The sequence below is a fragment of the Stenella coeruleoalba genome, assembly GCF_951394435.1.
Source record: "Stenella coeruleoalba genome assembly, chromosome: 5".
Classification (NCBI taxonomy): domain Eukaryota; kingdom Metazoa; phylum Chordata; class Mammalia; order Artiodactyla; family Delphinidae; genus Stenella; species Stenella coeruleoalba.
In genome coordinates, this window is record NC_137150.1 from 34341058 (window position 1) to 34359019 (window position 17962).

General features: G+C 39.8%; 1 protein-coding gene across 3 annotated transcripts in view; it reads right to left on the reverse strand.

Annotated features, from left to right (window-relative positions):
- Positions 1-4822: 4822 nt before the first annotated feature.
- The window catches only part of DNAJC13 (DnaJ heat shock protein family (Hsp40) member C13), a 122825-nt gene continuing 109685 nt past the window's right edge, over positions 4823-17962 (reverse strand). For 2 of the 3 annotated variants that reach the window (XM_079921672.1, XM_079921671.1), the window contains exons 52-56: positions 16266-16445; positions 15691-15831; positions 13910-14053; positions 11337-11436; positions 4823-5662 (exon numbers count right to left, since the gene is read on the reverse strand). In XM_079921672.1, coding sequence (XP_079777798.1) covers positions 5556-5662; positions 11337-11436; positions 13910-14053; positions 15691-15831; positions 16266-16445 — 672 coding nt within the window. In that variant the 3' untranslated portion in view covers positions 4823-5555. Of the gene's footprint in view, positions 5663-6436; positions 6704-11336; positions 11437-13909; positions 14054-15690; positions 15832-16265; positions 16446-17962 lie in introns of those variants that run through there. The other variant, XM_079921673.1, reaches the window with a different exon arrangement.

Genomic DNA, 17962 nt, shown 5'->3' on the forward strand with positions numbered 1-17962 from the left:
GTTTTCTCCCCCTTCACCACCTCACCGTCTAGGAGGCTGGCACTGTCTAGGACGTGTTAGGTGTTTGTGTTGATTATCTCTGATCTACAGAACAGAGGGAGGTGTTAATGAGCCCCATTTGAAGACGAGAGGTCACACAGTGAGGGCCAGAACCGCAGCCTGGATGGCCCCAACTCCAGGGCCTATGCTGGTTCCAGGACAAATTGCTGCCTCTCTCTTGCTCTCAATTAAACAGACTGGGTGAGGCAAGACCACAGGGAGACACAGAATTCAACCCAAAGTCCACACAACCACTTGGGGTTGATGTGAATGAGGATGGACTACTTGGGATGAACACCTAGGTCCTTGGGCATCCATTAGTGATTCTGATATAATCTGGATACTCAAAATTTAACACATTAAAAAATCAACAAAACAGGAAACACACATTTGGTCCTAGGAGCCAACCAGTTACCTACTTCTAACCCAGTGCCCATTCCAAACTTCAGTGTGTGCTGTAGACCAGCCTTGGAGGTTTGCCTTCCCAACTTCCAGACAGGCTATCAGTTCTTTACAAAGGTACTGAAGCTGAATTTATACTAAGTGCAACCAATGCTCAGGTGGCTCTGGTTCTGATCAGCTCTTGTCCTGCTAATCTATGAGCAAACTCTCCTCTCCCTTCTGCTACTGGTCCTCCAGCCAGCACCAGTGTATCAGTCAGCTCAGGCTGCCATAACAAAATACCAGACTTGGTGGCTAAACAACAGACATTTATTTCTCACAGTTCTGGAGGCTGGGGAATCTGAGATCAAGGTTCTGGCAAGGTAGGTTTCATCTGAGGCCTCTCTTTTTGGCTTATAAGCAGCTGCCATCTCAGTGTATGCTCTCATGACTTTTTTCTGTGCACACAAGGAGAGAGAGAGCAAGCTCTCTGGTGTCTCTTCTAATAAGGGCACTAACCCCATCATGAGGGCTGCACCCTCGTGACCTCATCTAACCCTAAACACCTGCCAAAGCCCTTACTTCCAGAGACACTGGGGGTTAGGAATTCAACATATGAGTTTGTGGGGGCGGGGCACAAATATTGTCCATAATGACAGCTTTGCTGAAGTCTTGTCCTTTTCCCTCTCTTCATGAAAGCAGCAGGAGTGCACCTGATGGTGAAACTACCCCATACTGCAACAGCAGTTCAGTCATTTAAAAATACAACTGACTTAATTAACTCATTAGACAGAAAGCACATTCATCCAACTCTGTGTAACCCCTATTTTCGATCTCATTTCAAGAGGACTGAATACCTTTGGGTCAAATCTAATCTGCAGATACTTTTGTATGGCCCACTTGGTTTTAAAAACTTTGAATGGGTTGCCCATGTTTTAAAAGCCAACTTCACATGGAAATCCAGACTTGATACTATTTCCTGAGCATGGGAGCATTTAGCACACTGCGACTGCTCTTCCCCCAGAAGGTCCCAGTGGAGCCAAGCAGCGGCTGCTCTCCAATGGGCACAGCTGCCATCCCTGTGCACCCACCCACCGGACCTTTGCAGGTCAAGGTTTTAGCTCTGGTCTCTTCATAGTGGAATGGAAACTGGAGGCTGGTTGCTGTTGTCCAGGCATCCCTGCCTGCTAGAAATCAGCCTTCCAAGGAATTCTGTATTCTCTAGCTTTTTCTAATCCACCAACTCCAAACTCTGAATTCTACATTTCATTTTATAGTGAGACTCATTTGACTGTGTAAACAGTCTGTGTTTTAGTTTTAGTACAGAACTCTTCAATCAACTCAGTTGTTAAGCGTCCTCAGTTTGGGAGTAAATTTAAATCATTCTCTGGGTCTTGCCTCTTGGACCTTATCTGATGGTACACAGGCAACAGCTTAAGGGAAAAGATGTTTTAGTGTGTAGGAAACAGATGGTTTTGCTGACCAAAAATTATGGAATCTCTGATTTTGGAGCCAAGATAATGACTTTTTAGTTAGTGATTACATAACAACATGACTATTTTAAAAACTAACAAAAAATTACAAATCACTTTATGTTGACCTAAAGTGTCCTTGGAATTTGTTTTACCCTATTCCTGATCCCAAGTATGAAGACGATGAGAAAAATTGCTATTGATACAACAGCTCACCATTATTATCACTCTTCTTAGGCCTCACAGTTCCCAACACCCTCTCACAGCCGTATTTAATCCTCACAACAGCCCTGGGAAGGATGGGTTAAGAATGATCATTATTTTATAGATAAGGGAACAAATGCAAGGGAGCCTTTGCATTCCTTGCTCACAGCCCCTCTGGCCACTAAAAGGGAAGTGCTTATACCATATAGGGGGCCATGCATTCCAAGCAGGTAGTTAAATTTCTAGTCAACAGTTTGCCAGAAGCAGACTGAGTTTATCTGCAATACTTTTTGCAAATTGCTCTTCCCCAAATCCTAGTAAAGTTTAGGCATTTAGAGACATTTCATCACATAACAGACAATATGCCTTAGGAAAGGGATCACAGAATTTCTGGACTGAAAAGGGTTCTGGAGCTGATTATCTAGTGACAATCCTCGGGCTTACATGACTTCCAAGAGTGGTCTCTTGCCCGTTTCCCGTGTTCGTCCCCTGCGTTGCTCCTTAGATGGGCTGTGTGTTACTAGTGTCTTTCAGTTTTGCCACCTCTCACCACCCTCCCCCACCAACAAACACACCAAATTGATCTCAGCTCACTGCTATTTTAAAACACAGCTCTCATTCCTGAACCACATCTGGGCCTGCATGCCGATGCCTCAGCTTGGCACTCAGGACACTGCCCAACTGGCCCCTCCCTAGGCCTCAGGTTCGGTTCTCTCTGGACCGTTATATGCCACCCACACCATACCACCCCACCCCTCCAGATATCCTATACTTACTTTCCTGTTACCCTGCTCATGCTGTCTCACTTTTCTCTCTCAGGGCAAATTTCCCCACGCATAAATCTCAGATAAAACCTCCACTCCAAAAGAGGACAGAGGACCAAGCTGAATTACACCACGACTGTGTGATCAGCAACTTCCAACTGTAGGAAAACCAACAAGTCAAATGGCCACAGGGACTTTGACAGACAAGTGGTGGGGAAAAGAAAGGGATGGAGGGGCAGCCAGATTGAAAGAGACTCAAAGACACATTTAAAAAAGAAAAAAAGCAAGACCAAACTCTGGTGTCTAGCAATGTACATGTGGGTGATGAACTACGAAGTCACACAAGGAAGTGTTGGACAAGTGGTCACTTTTGAAGGGAAGGGCTATGATTCTGATGAGGGCACATGTTGGGGCTTCTGGAGAGGCTGGCAAAGTTCTTGACCTGCCTGGGAGGTCAAGAGTGATTCACTAATTTGTTCAGTGAGATTTTCTATACCTGTTTTAGTTTACAATAAAAAATGTTTAAAAATGAAAAACAGGGGCTTCCCTGGTGGTCCAGTGGTTAAGACTCGGTGCTTCCACTGCACGGGGCATGGGTTTGATCCCTGGTCGGGGAAGTTCCACATGCCGTGAGGTGTGGCCAAAAGAAAAAAAAAAAGTAATAACTCAAATATTAAAAAAAAAAAAGAAAAACAAACTCAGTCTTCCTAGTCACATACACCTATTTGAGATTATCGCTATCTCAGAATAGTGGCTCAGAAAACAGACTATGGTGTCAAGTAAAAGTAGTTTTAATTTCTTACTCTGTTACTTACTAGTTGTGTGACTTTCGGTAAGTTGCTTTGCCTCTCTGAACCTCATGTTCTTCACCTGGAAGATGGGAATTATATCAGCAACAAGCCCATAGGTTTGCTGAGGATTAATTGAAGTCATGCACATACGACACTTTATAAAATGCTTGGCATAATGTTCAATAAAGATGAGTTGGTGGTGGTGTAATGAAATGGGAGATTGGGATTGACATATATACACCAATACGTATAAAATGGGTAACTAATAAGAACCTGCTGTATAAAAAATAAATAAAATTCAAATATAAAAAAAAAGATGAACTGTTATTGGTATTCAAACATCAGTGACTTGCAGATTTATTTAAATGGGCCTTTACTGTAAATATTCACAATATTTACGTTCTTTTAGTATTTAAAGAAAATATATTGTTGTATTGATTTATGCCCTTCTAAAACACCTACTCCTAAATTAGCTGTTAGAATCTCTTTTAGTGAACATATTTTTATAACTAAATATTGCCTCTTAGAAACTAAAAACCTAGGTATATGTTAAAATACTTACATGGGTACATTACTCCATAATCTTTAAGTTGAGAGATGGATAAATCTGATGGAAAATTTTGAATTAACAATTTATGATATGAATTAAGTGTCCATTCCAGCTCTTCTTACACATCAACTGTGGAATAAACTTGGTTCTTGCTTTCAAAGGCAACTTGGAGGGTTGGATATTTCCTTATTCTTTAAGAAGTGTTTGTATATATTTTACATGTTTATATTTTCTTGTAGTCTGTGATCACACTAGAAGACCTCAGTGCTGAAATCTGTGTTATGTTAAATCTCCTCTCACTCTTTAAATTTCTTTCCTCTTAAAAATATTGGAATTAATGTGTCACATGCATTAAACTATTTATTAACAGCCTGACCCATTCCTGAATATTGTATGGAAAATAAATGAGACGCTGTCTGTGTCTTGAAATTTAGATGTGGTTGAAATACTAATGAAGGGATTTAGGAATGAACATAATATGTCAATGTAGCTGTATGAGATACTAGAAATGTGAGGCAAAGTCTGTTTACTGCTACTACTACAAAATCTGTCTTAGAAATAAAGATATACAAGGTCTTCAAAGGGAAAAATGAAACGAGAACAAATATATCTCATTAACAAAGCAGTCAATTCCCTTTATTTTTAAAATTTTATGTACACATAAGAATGATCTGTATAATGTACATTCAATATAGAAAGCTTTATATATTTGATAATGTATAGAACATTTCACAATTACACTAATCTCTTACATAACATCTTGACATCCATTTTTAAATTTTTTTGCACAACTCCTTTTTCATTCAATTTGGTAAAGCCAGTTATACATACCGACGTATGCTGTGAGCTCTCAGAAGGTTAATAATTGAGGAGAGGATACCAGCGAACAGGTGCAAGGACAAAACCTAATAGGTAGGAGAACAGCCACACAGACTCGATGCAGGAGAGGGAAATGCCCTTCTTAGGGGTGACTTAGATTTCCCAATTTCTGTAGACTGCAGTTCAACCCCACAGTCACACTAGTTCAAAAAAACATTATAAAAACTAGGAAGAAAGTTTTGTCTTTTTGATTCACAGTCTTGTAAACAGATATAAAGGAACAAAATGTGCTTACATACATCAAGAAAAAAAATTCTTGTGTACCTGCTTAGGTTGATCCACAGAGTGCTTTCTTATAACGTGATACAATTAGAATCACTGACTTTTTTCCTAAATAAAAATATACTTATAGAAAAAGGAATAACACTGTCATGAAACCAGGAGAAAGGCAGTTAAGAGTTTTCTTCAACGTATCAGCTGGAGGAATGTGGACGGGGCACTGGCCTTTCAGCGTTTATTGTCTCTCAAGAAAGTTTCAAGTCTGATAGCCAAGGTCGCCTGCCTCATGGTCTACGGGAGGCGGCAGGTTAGACATGACTGATGACGATGTCCCTGCAGTAAGGTAGCCAGCAACTCCAGGTCCTGCAAGAGAGAAAGGAAAAATACACACCTTCTAAAGAGCAGAGTCATGTGAGAACACTGACCTTTACAAAAATGTCAGAACCAGGTCAAGCACCCCATCACAAGGAACTGATACAATCTATTAGGATTACCTAAGCATACAACGAAAACTTTAAAACAGCTACACAGCACCATTTTCATGGTTTGCCTTTACTATACGACAAAGTTAAAAATCATTTCAAAATTTATGCTGGACAGTAACACTGGTGTGGAAATATGGAAAAAAATTTCCCTTCTCACATCTGGGAAGTTCAATCTTTCAAAAAATCCTGGACGCTGAAGGATATAGCTAACGTCAAATGAGAAAAAAATAGGAACAGAGGAAAGAAACTCTGTACTTGGGTCAGTCCATTCGAAAGTCATACGTGATGAATTCCCAACAAAATACACTTCTATCCACATTCGAGATAACCTATTTTCATTTGGTGCAAAGAAATGCTACTATAACAAGTAACACCAAATGAACAAGGGTTGCTACACCAAGGTCTCTGAGAAAGAAAACGCAAGCTCTGGACATCGCTCATAGGTAAAAATAAGAGTGCTATGGAAAAGGTATCAATATTTTAGTTTTATATGTCTTGATTCTAACAATCTCTAGTGCACAAAAATGCCATTATCTACGCCAGCATTTATGAAGATGTGGCCTATGAGCATATAATGGCTTTAGCCCTCTAGTTTATCATGAACTGCAGAGACATTTAATTACACCTCAGAATCACTGCACAACTGTACAGAGTACTTGCAAGAGACACCGTACTGTAGCATAATACTGCATATTGAACAATACTTTTAGCTGAGATCATAGGAAACAAGGCAAACAGCTAAGGAACATTGAAGGGTTAGGACTAGAAAAGCAGTGGAAGCGGCATGCATTTAGCAAAATGGTTCTCTACCTGCTTCAGAGAGCTACACAGAAGTTAGCAAGCTGCCTGGCAGAGCGGATCTAAAGCCCGCTCCTGAGGTGAAGGGGACTGCTGCCAGTTAGAAGGGAAGGAGAGACACCTGAGGGGAAAAAAAGAAACATAAGCAGCAAGGGAAGTCATAAGGAAGTGCAAACAGCAGAGCAGTTTGATGAAGGCTAAGGTATAACAGGGACTGAAGCAGGACAAAAGGGGGACAATTCAGATTCATCTTGTTTTTAACCTCATGAGCATTTGTACTGAGGGCGTGAAGAAAGCAGACACTGTGTATCCAGCACGTGGTTACACAGTGGCCAGAGACAACTCAGCTCACGTGAGGTGCCGCTTGCCACCTGGAGTGCCCGGGAACTTAGAAAACCTAGAAAAAGGATTTTCCCTTTTCTAAGGCAAGGTGGGCCTGCATCTATCAACCCCTGCTTTCCACCAATCAGGACACCAGGCCTTCCACAGACTGCTCAGGAAAGAGACCATACCCCCCTGACAGCGGTTCAGAGCAATAGCGCCACACGGTTACATCACTTCCCACCAACCTGCCACTCTGAACTTCAGGCAGCAGCAAGATTGCTAGGGAACACACCAAGGATGCAACCCTTAAGAATAAACCCCTAAACACTCCAGATTGGTACAGTTCCTGAGCACTTCTGATGTGGGCTCAACTTAGTTCACATCAAATGAAGATTATGAGACCAAATCATGAATGCTACATATAGAGAAAGGACTAAGGATGTGGTTCTCAGACTACACGCTGAGGCACCCAGGGGCAAATTCACATGGGCTATTTTAAATTTGAGAGACAAGTGACATCTGTTGGATACCATACAAACAACTACTTGCAAGTTGTTTGGATATAACTACTTAATAAACTTAATTATTAAGCATTTCTTTTGGCCTAAGGGTAGATCAAGAAAAAAAATGACTAAGATAGGGCTTCCCTGGTGGCACAGTGGTTGAGAGTCTGCCTGCCGATGCAGGGGACACGGGTTCGTGCCTGGGTCCGGGAAGATCCCACATGCCGCGGAGTGGCTGGGCCCGTGAGCCATGGCCGCTGAGCCTGCGTGTCCGGAGCCTGTGCTCCGCAATGGGAGAGGCCACAACAGTGAGAGGCCCGCGTAGCGCAAAAAAAAAAAAAAAAAAGATAGTAAGGCACTGTGAACTGAGAAATTTTGGGAACCTCTGGGCTAAAATCTAAATTGTGAATGATGGGCCTAGAAGGATTATTCAGAAGAGACCAAATTCTAGCCCCACCATTTGCCTCTTTAGGAAAGACAAGTCAATTCCTGGTATTTCTCTAAATGAAGTCTGAGATACTCTCTCCCTCACACTCCTGGCCTCTTCCAGACACGTCTGGTTTCTAGGGGCTGGAAGCTACAGTCTGCTAGGATACGACACTGTGTTCTCCAGAGAAACATGGCAGGAAAGAGTAGGGGCTGCCAGAAACGGGGCACATGGCACACTGTGTAAGGCAGCTGGACTCTTTAAGAGGGATGTGAAAACCAAGAATCCCACAGAACGGAATTGGCTGCCATGATGGAGTAGTGGAAGGAGCACGGCCTTTGGTGAAAATGAACATGGGATTCTCAGTGGGGGGAAGAAAAAAGAAGCCGTGTCTTAGCAGCAATGTCCTACAATAAACCGACACTGACCTTAGGGAATCTTTCTTAACATGGCTCCCACTGTGTAGTCTTGGACATGTGTAAAAAGAAAACCAAAAGGTAATAAAAACCAACTCTGCAAAGAACTAATGGACCAGTTTGATGAGAGGCCCAAGAAATGCACCCTTGCTCCCTTTGATGACCTTAGGAAAACAAGATAACTATTTCACATGCCTCTAATTAAAATAGAAGTAAATAAATATATAGTACAGAGTTCTTCATCTCCAAGTCTAGCTCCTAAAAGCATCTTTGCCTTGGCCCACTACTCTTTCTTTCCCTGTTGTTCCTTCTTTCTCTATTGATTTTCTAGGTGAGGAAATCTGAGGATTTTCACTGCTGAAATTATTTTTATAGGGCTTTGAGCTTGTTAGCACCAAGCTCTTCTAAAACAAAATAAATGGCTAAGTAACCCAAGGCCCTACACAATGAGCAGTTACAGCTTAACTGCACCATGGGTAAAGTCCCATTGAGGCACTTTTAGATGAACATTTATCATAAAACAAAACAATATGCCAGGCTAGAGGGTCAGTCTCATCCCAATTTATCAACATTGAGTAATCCTACCTAGGACATTTTAATTTTTACCCCAAATCCTGAACATGTGACTGAGTGACATTTGCTCAGCAGCCAAGAAGAAGAAAATTATAAATGTGATTAGTCATTCCCATCTTATTTTGAAATAGTAATTAGCTTTGTCTCATCTCTCCCCATCTCCTAAACAAAATCGACTTATTGGAAGAAAAGGCTGGTGACGACTTATGTTCTCACAGCACCTTATTTCATTTGCAAATTGATTAGACAGAGGCTGGTACAAACTGAATCTTCTCAAGACTGAAGGCAGGGTGGGGTAAGTTTAAAATTCCAATTCAACACAACACTGTATACATTCCATGGAGTTCCACATAACAGAATTTTATCATTATTAGAAGTACTAGCCTCTTTTATCAAACAATGACACACAATTCAATGGAAAAGCTCAAACACAAAATAGAAAACATTTGACAACCCAAGAAATAAATATACATCGGTTCAACCGGTAGTACTTTCACAACAAAAGAACATCCCAGACTGATGATGTGCTAAGAACTGGACAATTTGGGGGCCAACACAGCTCAGAGCTAGTCTAGATTGTCCAACATCAACTGATGTGCCCTTGGGCTTCAACAATGACCTTCAGAATGGCCAGAGTAAAACTCCAGGCCCTTTCCAGGCTGGGATTTATACCACCTACCCCTCGATGGCTTTATATGGAACTTGCTGCCCCCTGAGCCAGACCAAGGCTGTGAAGAAATTTATAAACCCCAGCCTTTTTATTTCCCTAACCTTCTGCAGCCCATCAAAGCTGCTTCTCATAACTCATTCAGAAGCCACGCCAGGGATCCAAGTAAAAGGAAAGGCACAGACAGAAACCTTTTGGCTCCCTGAACTTTTCCTATAGTTATCAGGGAATCTGGGTGGGGGTGAGGACCAAGTGATTTCTAAAGGAACTGTAGGTCTCTAAAGATAAATCCTTCTCTCTTCTGTATTCTAACGACAGACCTTTTGACCCACAGCTGTTAGTACATCAAGGATCACCTGCAGTCTTTTATTCCATCCAGTCAAGTCAGTGAATGCAATGAATGTGAAGTACACTCAAGAACAAAAAGAATTAGAAGAGGGCTTCCTGTCCCTGCTTGTAATCTACATCTTCCTATTCTTCAAGGTAAAATTTTAAATAAGTTTACTCTCAGCCAGAAAAAATACAGCAGATTTTCCAATCATACCATTCTTTAGTAATGAATATAATACCATGAAAAGGTGGTATTGTGTAAACTTTTTGGGAAAAGAGTCTAAAGAGGTAAAGCTTTTAGTGTGTCTATAAGAACATACTCCTACTTAGAAGCTACAGCTTTACCCCGAATTTGAAAGAGATATGGAAGAGACTAAGACTATATTCTAGGTATTTCTCTCCATAGACATCATAGGGCAGGGGATGGGAAAGGTAGAAGGGAAACCCATGGCACTCTACTCTTAATGTACACACATGTACCACATGTTCATAAACTCTATAAGTCTGATTATAAATTTTAGTGTTTTAATATTAAAGAGGTCACAGTGGAGGAAAAAACAGTAATGTCACAACCACGTCTAAAATTAAAACCATGTAAAACTTTCTCCAAAGTCCTCACTTCTGAATATTTAAGATTTGGTCTTCAGGATTTATAAATTTCTATACTAGTGATCAAGATTATTAAAACAGTTACACTGGTGTGAGAAACGCTGGGTAATTAATTTTTTCTCTCAATTTACCTACATCATCTCTGGTTAGAGGAGGACGCAGGGCTGACATTTTAAAAATATTATAATTTCAGGCAGACTGCAAGAACCACTTAATATTCCTAAGGTTAATTTCAAACTAAAAACTTTTATACCAAAAAAAAAAAAACTTTTATACCAAAGACCATATTTCATTTTCAGACTTACTAAAATAAGTCTGTCAAATGGACAAATGTCCCAAGCTTCTGAAGTGTTTTATCTTCTGATCCCTAGGCAGTAAAACATCCTTTCCTTTATGATACCCACATATTTCCTCCCACGAAAAGATAAACCCTAAATATTTAGTAAAACTTCAGATTAATCACTGGTAACTTTGAAGAAAAAATATTTCACATGTGAGTATGCATATTTGGAATTTCAACCTAGTATTCTGACAGAATGGAACGATGCTGTCATGTTTCTGATACTGATATTTCTGAGTAGATATTTCTCTACTCTTTTGTTACATGTTCAAGATAAACATTTTAATACAGCCATACTCCAAATACAACATATGACACCATGGATTTACTGGATCAAAACTAAGCAGAGTCCGCGTTGCAGTCAGCACACATTCAACACCACAGCAGTTCGCATGCTGTCTGGGCTAGAACCAGAGGTCCACTGCATGCCCACAGCATCTCCAAGACAGGTAGCTAGGAACCTAGGAAAACCCTCTAAATGCCATTTTTAGTCTAGACAGGGCAAAAGAAAGGTCCAAGTGGCTTCTGCCATGTGTCTTAGGGAAGAGAATTGGGTGTGGTTTACCTGTGAGGTATCCTGCTGTTTGTGACTCAGAAATAAACAAGTCATGTTTCTGATCTTTGAAGGCACTCCAGACTGAAGAACGAGACAGGATTTCATTCACCTAGGGAAGTAAAACAAACTCTTTGAATTTAAACAAACTAAGTGCTAGATGTTGGTAGATGAAATTAAAGAGAAAAAGCAAACTTCCAAGACAAAAGGAAGAGGCCAGCTGAGGAAAGAACCAAAGATGAACCAAGACCTCACATTCATCAGACACTCTACACCAGGCACATCTCATTAAGCCAGATGCAAAGAAGTCCCTAAATCAGTCTTCCCTCTAAACTTGGACTCTACTATTTGAACTTACTGACTTGTATGTAATTTTGGCATGAAGATGTTCTTGTGATAGTAACAACTGGCTGACAGTGTGGTGTGGGTTCATGAAGTATTCCCGAGGAAGGGGTTTGGGGAGGAGCTACTGCAAAACTCAAGCTACAACTTTTTTTTTTTTTTTTTAACATCTATTTATTTATTTGGCTGCACCGGTTCTTAGTTGTGACACATGGGATCTTCATTGTGGCATTAAGGCTCTTAGTTGCAGCATTCGGGTTCTCTGACCAGGGATCAAATTCGGGCCCCCTGCACTGGGAGTGCGGAGTCTTAACTGCTGGACCTCCAGGGAAGTCCCTCAAGCTACAATGTAAAGCACTTTTTCAAACTATGGATGTGGCCTGTTAGAAGTTTAAGAAATCTATTAAGACAGTTGTGATCAACATGCTTGAGAAAATAAAATAGATTAATATAGAAAGCATCAGAGTATCACATGTAAAGTGGGCAAAATTGTTCTGTGATATATATACACATATGAGTATAAATAACATGTGTGTAAATGTGTATTGGACTAAGATGGAAGACATGTTTCTTTCTGTGACATAGATTAAAACAAAGTTTAGGAAATTCCAATGTAGAGGATATCTTTCGCATATCAAAGTTCAGATCAAAGTTCAGATCACTGGGTTGCACAGTGGACACAAAGATGAGAAAGACTTTCTCTGTCCCTGAAGTGCCTACAGTTTAGTAGGGGAGACAGACAATGCCAGATAACTTAGTGGTAAGCATTAAAGTAGAGATATACACGGGGACTGTGTGAGTCCAAAAGACTCTTTGTCCCAACCTTGGGGAGAAGCAATGGTGGAAGTGATTAGTTGTGAAGGTGCTAAAGTTCCTATTTTGGAAACTATCATAATTCTTTCCTTCCCTTGGGAGTGGAAGGTGGGGGTCAAGGTTGCTCTGCTAATTGTCATCAACAGGAATCTGGAGGGGAGGACAATTGCCGGTGCATGGTACACAGGAGTGCCTTTGCTTGGCATTCAGAACGCCCACAGGTAACTTTATTCAACATATAGTTAATGACTGCAGCAGCACATGCTGTCTCTCTTCTTTATTATCACCTTAAATAGTTCAAATGATAATACTGCTAGGAGGGACAACAGCATAAAAAATGTTTCTTTATTTGGAACACACAAACACAGTGGATTCACTAAAGGAGAGCTTTAAGTCAATTTAAACCTACAGAAGAACATTAGTAGGTAGAAATAGTCCAAGCATCTATGAACGGATGAATGGGTAAACAAATTGTGGCATATACACACAATGGAACGTTATTCAGCCTTAAAAAGGAATGAAGTGTTGAAACACACTATAACGCAGATTAACCTTGAAAACATGCTAAGTGACAGAAGCCAGACACAAAAGGTCACATATTGTATGATTCCATTTATGTGAAATGTCCAGAATTGGTGAATTCCTAGAAAACAGAGTGGTGACTGCCAGAAGCTGAGGGGAAGAAGAAATGGGAAATAACTGCTTAATTGGTACAGAGTTTTGGGAACTAGATAAAGTGGTGGTTATACAACATTGTTAATGCACTAAATACCAGTGAATTGTTCAATTTAAAATGGTTAATTTTGTTATGTAAATTTCACCTCACCTTAAAAAAAGAGAGCGTTACTAGATAGGGCTATATAATAATACTGAATAAGGAACTCCTCAGAAGCAACATTAAGAATAAAACCAATGAGGAAAATTAAATTACTGAACTGGTTTGAACTCAGCATATGCATGCAGCTGAAACACATTAATAGAATCTAAGTTACAAAAAAAGGAAGCCAACACTTTGTAAGTGCTAATAACGGAAGGAGATGAAACTGAAATGATGTTCTGTATCTTTTAAAATGGTATTATGGGATGGTTAATGAATGCGGTTATCACTACTCCACAGTAACTCCTAGAACTGAAAGTTAATCTTAACCGGCAACTAAATGCTCAGTATTCTTCTATGTTGAAGAATGTGCAACATGTTACCACTATCCAGAGAAAGAATCCTCCCAGTGACTATTTGAGTATATAGTTTGTGTTTTATGAGGCAGCTATGCTAGTCCATCCCTGGTTTTGGGATCTGCTCCAGTTACGGTCAAGAACCACACCTGTAGGTGGAACCTGAGCTGAGGTGCATAGATCACCAATGGCCAAGACACCTGGCTTTGAAAATGCCTTGTAATCGGCAGATCAAAGTTACCTCTGTGTAGACTCACCTGTTCTCCATGCTGCAGGCTTCGAGTCATTGCCTTGAGAGCTTTAACAATCTGAGCCTTTGTGGCTGCTGGGCTGTCCAGATTTTCAAGGCCAATGCCTTCAAGTAATTTTAAGAGGTATGGGACCAAATCTGCTTTCAGGGCCTAGAAGAGAATATTAAGTATACATATGTGTGTACATGTGTGTATATATGTGTCTGTGTGTCTACATATATAGAGAGAGACACAAACACAAATATATACGCTTTAAAAAATGTAAGCCATCCACTGAGGAAATAATTTCACCCCCAGAACCGTATCTGGAAGAGGACACTCTGCTTTATTTTATTTTAATGCCACATGCAGAATTTTGGGGGTGAGGGTATCTAATAATAATGACATTTTTACTTAATGAGATTTTATTCTGTTCCATCAACTATTTTAAATGCTATATGCTGATTATTTTACTTAATCCTCCCAACACCTAATGATGTAGGCATAACTATAATATTGCTGATGGAAAAATCAACGCATGGAGGGTAAAACATGTTGACAGTCACAGAACAAGATAGTAATGGAATCTGTGTTTGGACCTATAAAGTACAGAACCTGAGCTTCAGCGAGTATACTGGTCTGCTTCCTCTAAGGACATGTACTGATGGGCAACAATATTGGCAGTATATTAGTTTTCACATTTTCTTAAAACATCAACCTTTGCATTCACCATACATTTTCTATCAGCCTAATAAAAGCTAAGTAATACTCTGCTACCACACAATTTTCACTGCCCACTCTGAGATTCAAAGGAAAGAGGTGGAAGTAACTAAGTCAGTCTACCTCTTTTTTACAGATATTATTCTTGGAACAACCCTGTGAGAAGTCATAACTTTATTTTACAGATGAGTAATCTGAGTACTGTAAGGGTAAATATCATGCCTGAGGTCACAGAGCCATCAAGTGGTAGAACTAACTCATGTTCTTTCCAATACAACAACCCTCCTAGCCAATTATAAGTTTGAACCTCAGAGCATCCAATTATCTCCTTGAAATGTACTCAGTACTTCTAACCTGACTGAACAAGGAACAGAGATGGAAGTGGGGGTGGATGGGGAGAGAAGATGTGAGAGGAAAAGGGGCTGGGAAATAGGAGGGCCAGATAATAAGGATGCAAGGGCCTTGTATTCAGGCTAAGGATGTCAAATGTCACTTTGTCATCTGGCAGGTAATGGTAAACCACTGAAGGATTTTTAAGTGAAGAATGAGTTACACTTTTAAGAGTTGTATTTTAGAAAGATCACTTTCTCAATGGCTTCTAAATTTATTATATGTTTTTTTGTTCCCTTGATGTCTGCAACATTGGTACCCACTAAGTCTTCTTTTCATTAGATGGGTAGTCTCTTTGAAAAGGACTATAAAAACATTGGCATGTTTTTTGAACATGACTTAAAAGAAACAAAGGAATGAATAAACAGAATGAATCTTTCCAAAAAGGATAAATTTTACAAAGCAAGTTAAGGATAAATGTTTAGTAAATAACCAAAATTTAAAATTCAGACATCACAAAAGTACTTTGATATTGGTAGGATTTTGGGTAGCTGGCCCACCTTTTCTGTGTGTATATATACATGTGCCTGTGTGTGTGTGTGTGTGTGTGTGTGTATAAAATATAAAATTACACATGCACAAATTCACAAGTTACCTCTCTGCCAAGTCAGGGAAACCAAAATCAGTGCTAAGTAAGTGAAAATCTATTTGTTTGGTATGTTGCCTTCCCTAAAATAGAAATCTAGAAAGTCACTTACTTGTGCCACTAATTCACTCTGCTCCTTCTGAAACATTCGGTTAATTGCTTCACAGGCTAGACCAACAGTATCTGGTCTCTTTTTCATTCCATTTATCAGTGGGCCAATTGTCTCCAAAGATGCCATGGCTCGAACACACAGCTAAGTGCCCAAAAAGAGAAGGTTACTTGTAGACTAGCAATATTTTATGTAACAAGGTAAATACCACAATAATATATGAAAAACCTACATTCAGTTCAAGTTTTTTTTTTCTTTTGGGCCGCGCCACGCCGAAAATCCCTTAGTTCCCCGACCAGGGCTTGAACCCATGTTCCCTGCAGTGGAAGCGCCAAGTCTTAACCACTGGACCACCAGGGAAATCCCTTCAGCTCAAGTTTAATAATGAACTAAGTCAAATTCAGTCTCCTATTAATCAGATCATTTAAACCAGTTTAAGAATTGTTACAATACCATGAGGCTCGTATGGATTAAGGCACATGGTAGGAAAGGGATTTATACTTCAATGTACATTAGTCAGGAAGAGGGAGCACAGATAAATTCTAGAACTATAAGCTACTAAATGGATTCATCAATACCTCGTTTTCAGACAGGGCATGAATAACTCGAATGGCACTCTTAGGAATGGCATTGTTCCTATGATTCATCGCCTGGATAACTTTGGGAAGATGGCCCAATGGTGGGACCTGATCAGCCAGCTGAGGCTGTGCATTGAAGAGGCATACTGTTGCCATTGTCAAAGTTTCCAGAGTTTCTCCCTGGAGAGGGTATAAAACAAACAAACAAGCAAACCGTAAAATACTGATGAAGTCCTAAACATCCTTGGTAATTATTTGGTGTTACTAAGGGCCCACAAGTTCTAAGTGCTGATACTTAAAAGTGATCCCTAAATCCTAAAAGAACAACAAACTTCCCCATCTTGACAAAGGCATGAATTTAAAAGACTTTAAGAATGTGATACATTAATCTAAGCAGCCTTTCTCTGGGCATTTCTATTCCACATCTCATTTCTACTGCAGATAAAAGAGATGTCTATTAAGAAATCATCTCTCAAAAGATATTACTAGAAATTTTCAGATAATGTTATAGAAATGCCAATATCAAAGAACATCAATAATTCAGGAGAATGAAGAACTAGTGAAAATGTTTTCCCCAGTTCTATTAAAAATCCTACTAATTAACATGTCTGGCTGCCATAATGCACTTTCTATTGTGGAAAATGGATTGCAAAAACCTGTAGCTTATACCATTATATGCAAACATATATATCCATAACATAACATGTCTTAAATAAACATGGAAGCTGGGATGCACCGAAAAAGAAAGCAATGTAGAAGGAAAATGTTATACGTTTTTCTGTTTCCAAGTTTCTCCTTTCTGAGGATTTCATTTTTTAAGCAAACTATATATGTAGTAAAAATCCTAGTAAAGAGAAAATGTGACTATAGAAAGAGACATATGTAAATATCTAACGTAATGTTAATTTTTTTTTGAAGTCTTGCAAAGCTAATGATAGTAACTAATGATTTCTAAGTACTTGACATTATACTAAGTACTCCATATTTATCAAAACTCATGAAAACTTCAGCCTTAGGGGCAGATGCTGTTACCTTTCTATGAGGTAACTGAGGCAGAATCAGGAGGCATTACTCCAGGTCACAGAGCTAGTCACTGGTGGGGCTGGTACTGGGGTCCAGGACCATCTAACACCACAGATCGGGCTCTTAATCACCTCTATAGCCAGCTTGTTTAATTAATTATGTACCTCAATTATTTTCAATATATGAGTTCAAATAACAAAACCTTATATTACATCAGGGTTTATGACTTGCCAAGCCAAGACCAAGTCTACTTTCCTACTCACTCCTGCTTTCCTGCTAGCCTTTGGCTTTGAGCATAGGTACAGGGTTCACCCATGTAGTTAAGACTCCCCTGTCAATTTTTTTAAGTAGGGTCATTCCTGCCATCTATGGCAAGCTAAGTGAAGAACATGCCCTAGCAGGACACACTTCCATTTAGGTTTCTACACTGCACATTTAGGTTTCTCCTTAAAACCATACAATCACTGGAAATGGGACGGAAGAAACCTTTCAGAGCTACTATAATTGTTAGAAATAGCATCCTCTCAATATACATAACTCCAACTTTTACCAAGAAGTTTCACTTTTGACAAGGCATATGTGAATTTAAGGGTGGCTGCTACATTGAAAGAGGTAGCCAATTCTTAATGTATGGTCAATGAGGATGGTGTTTTAACAGAAACACTATCAACATG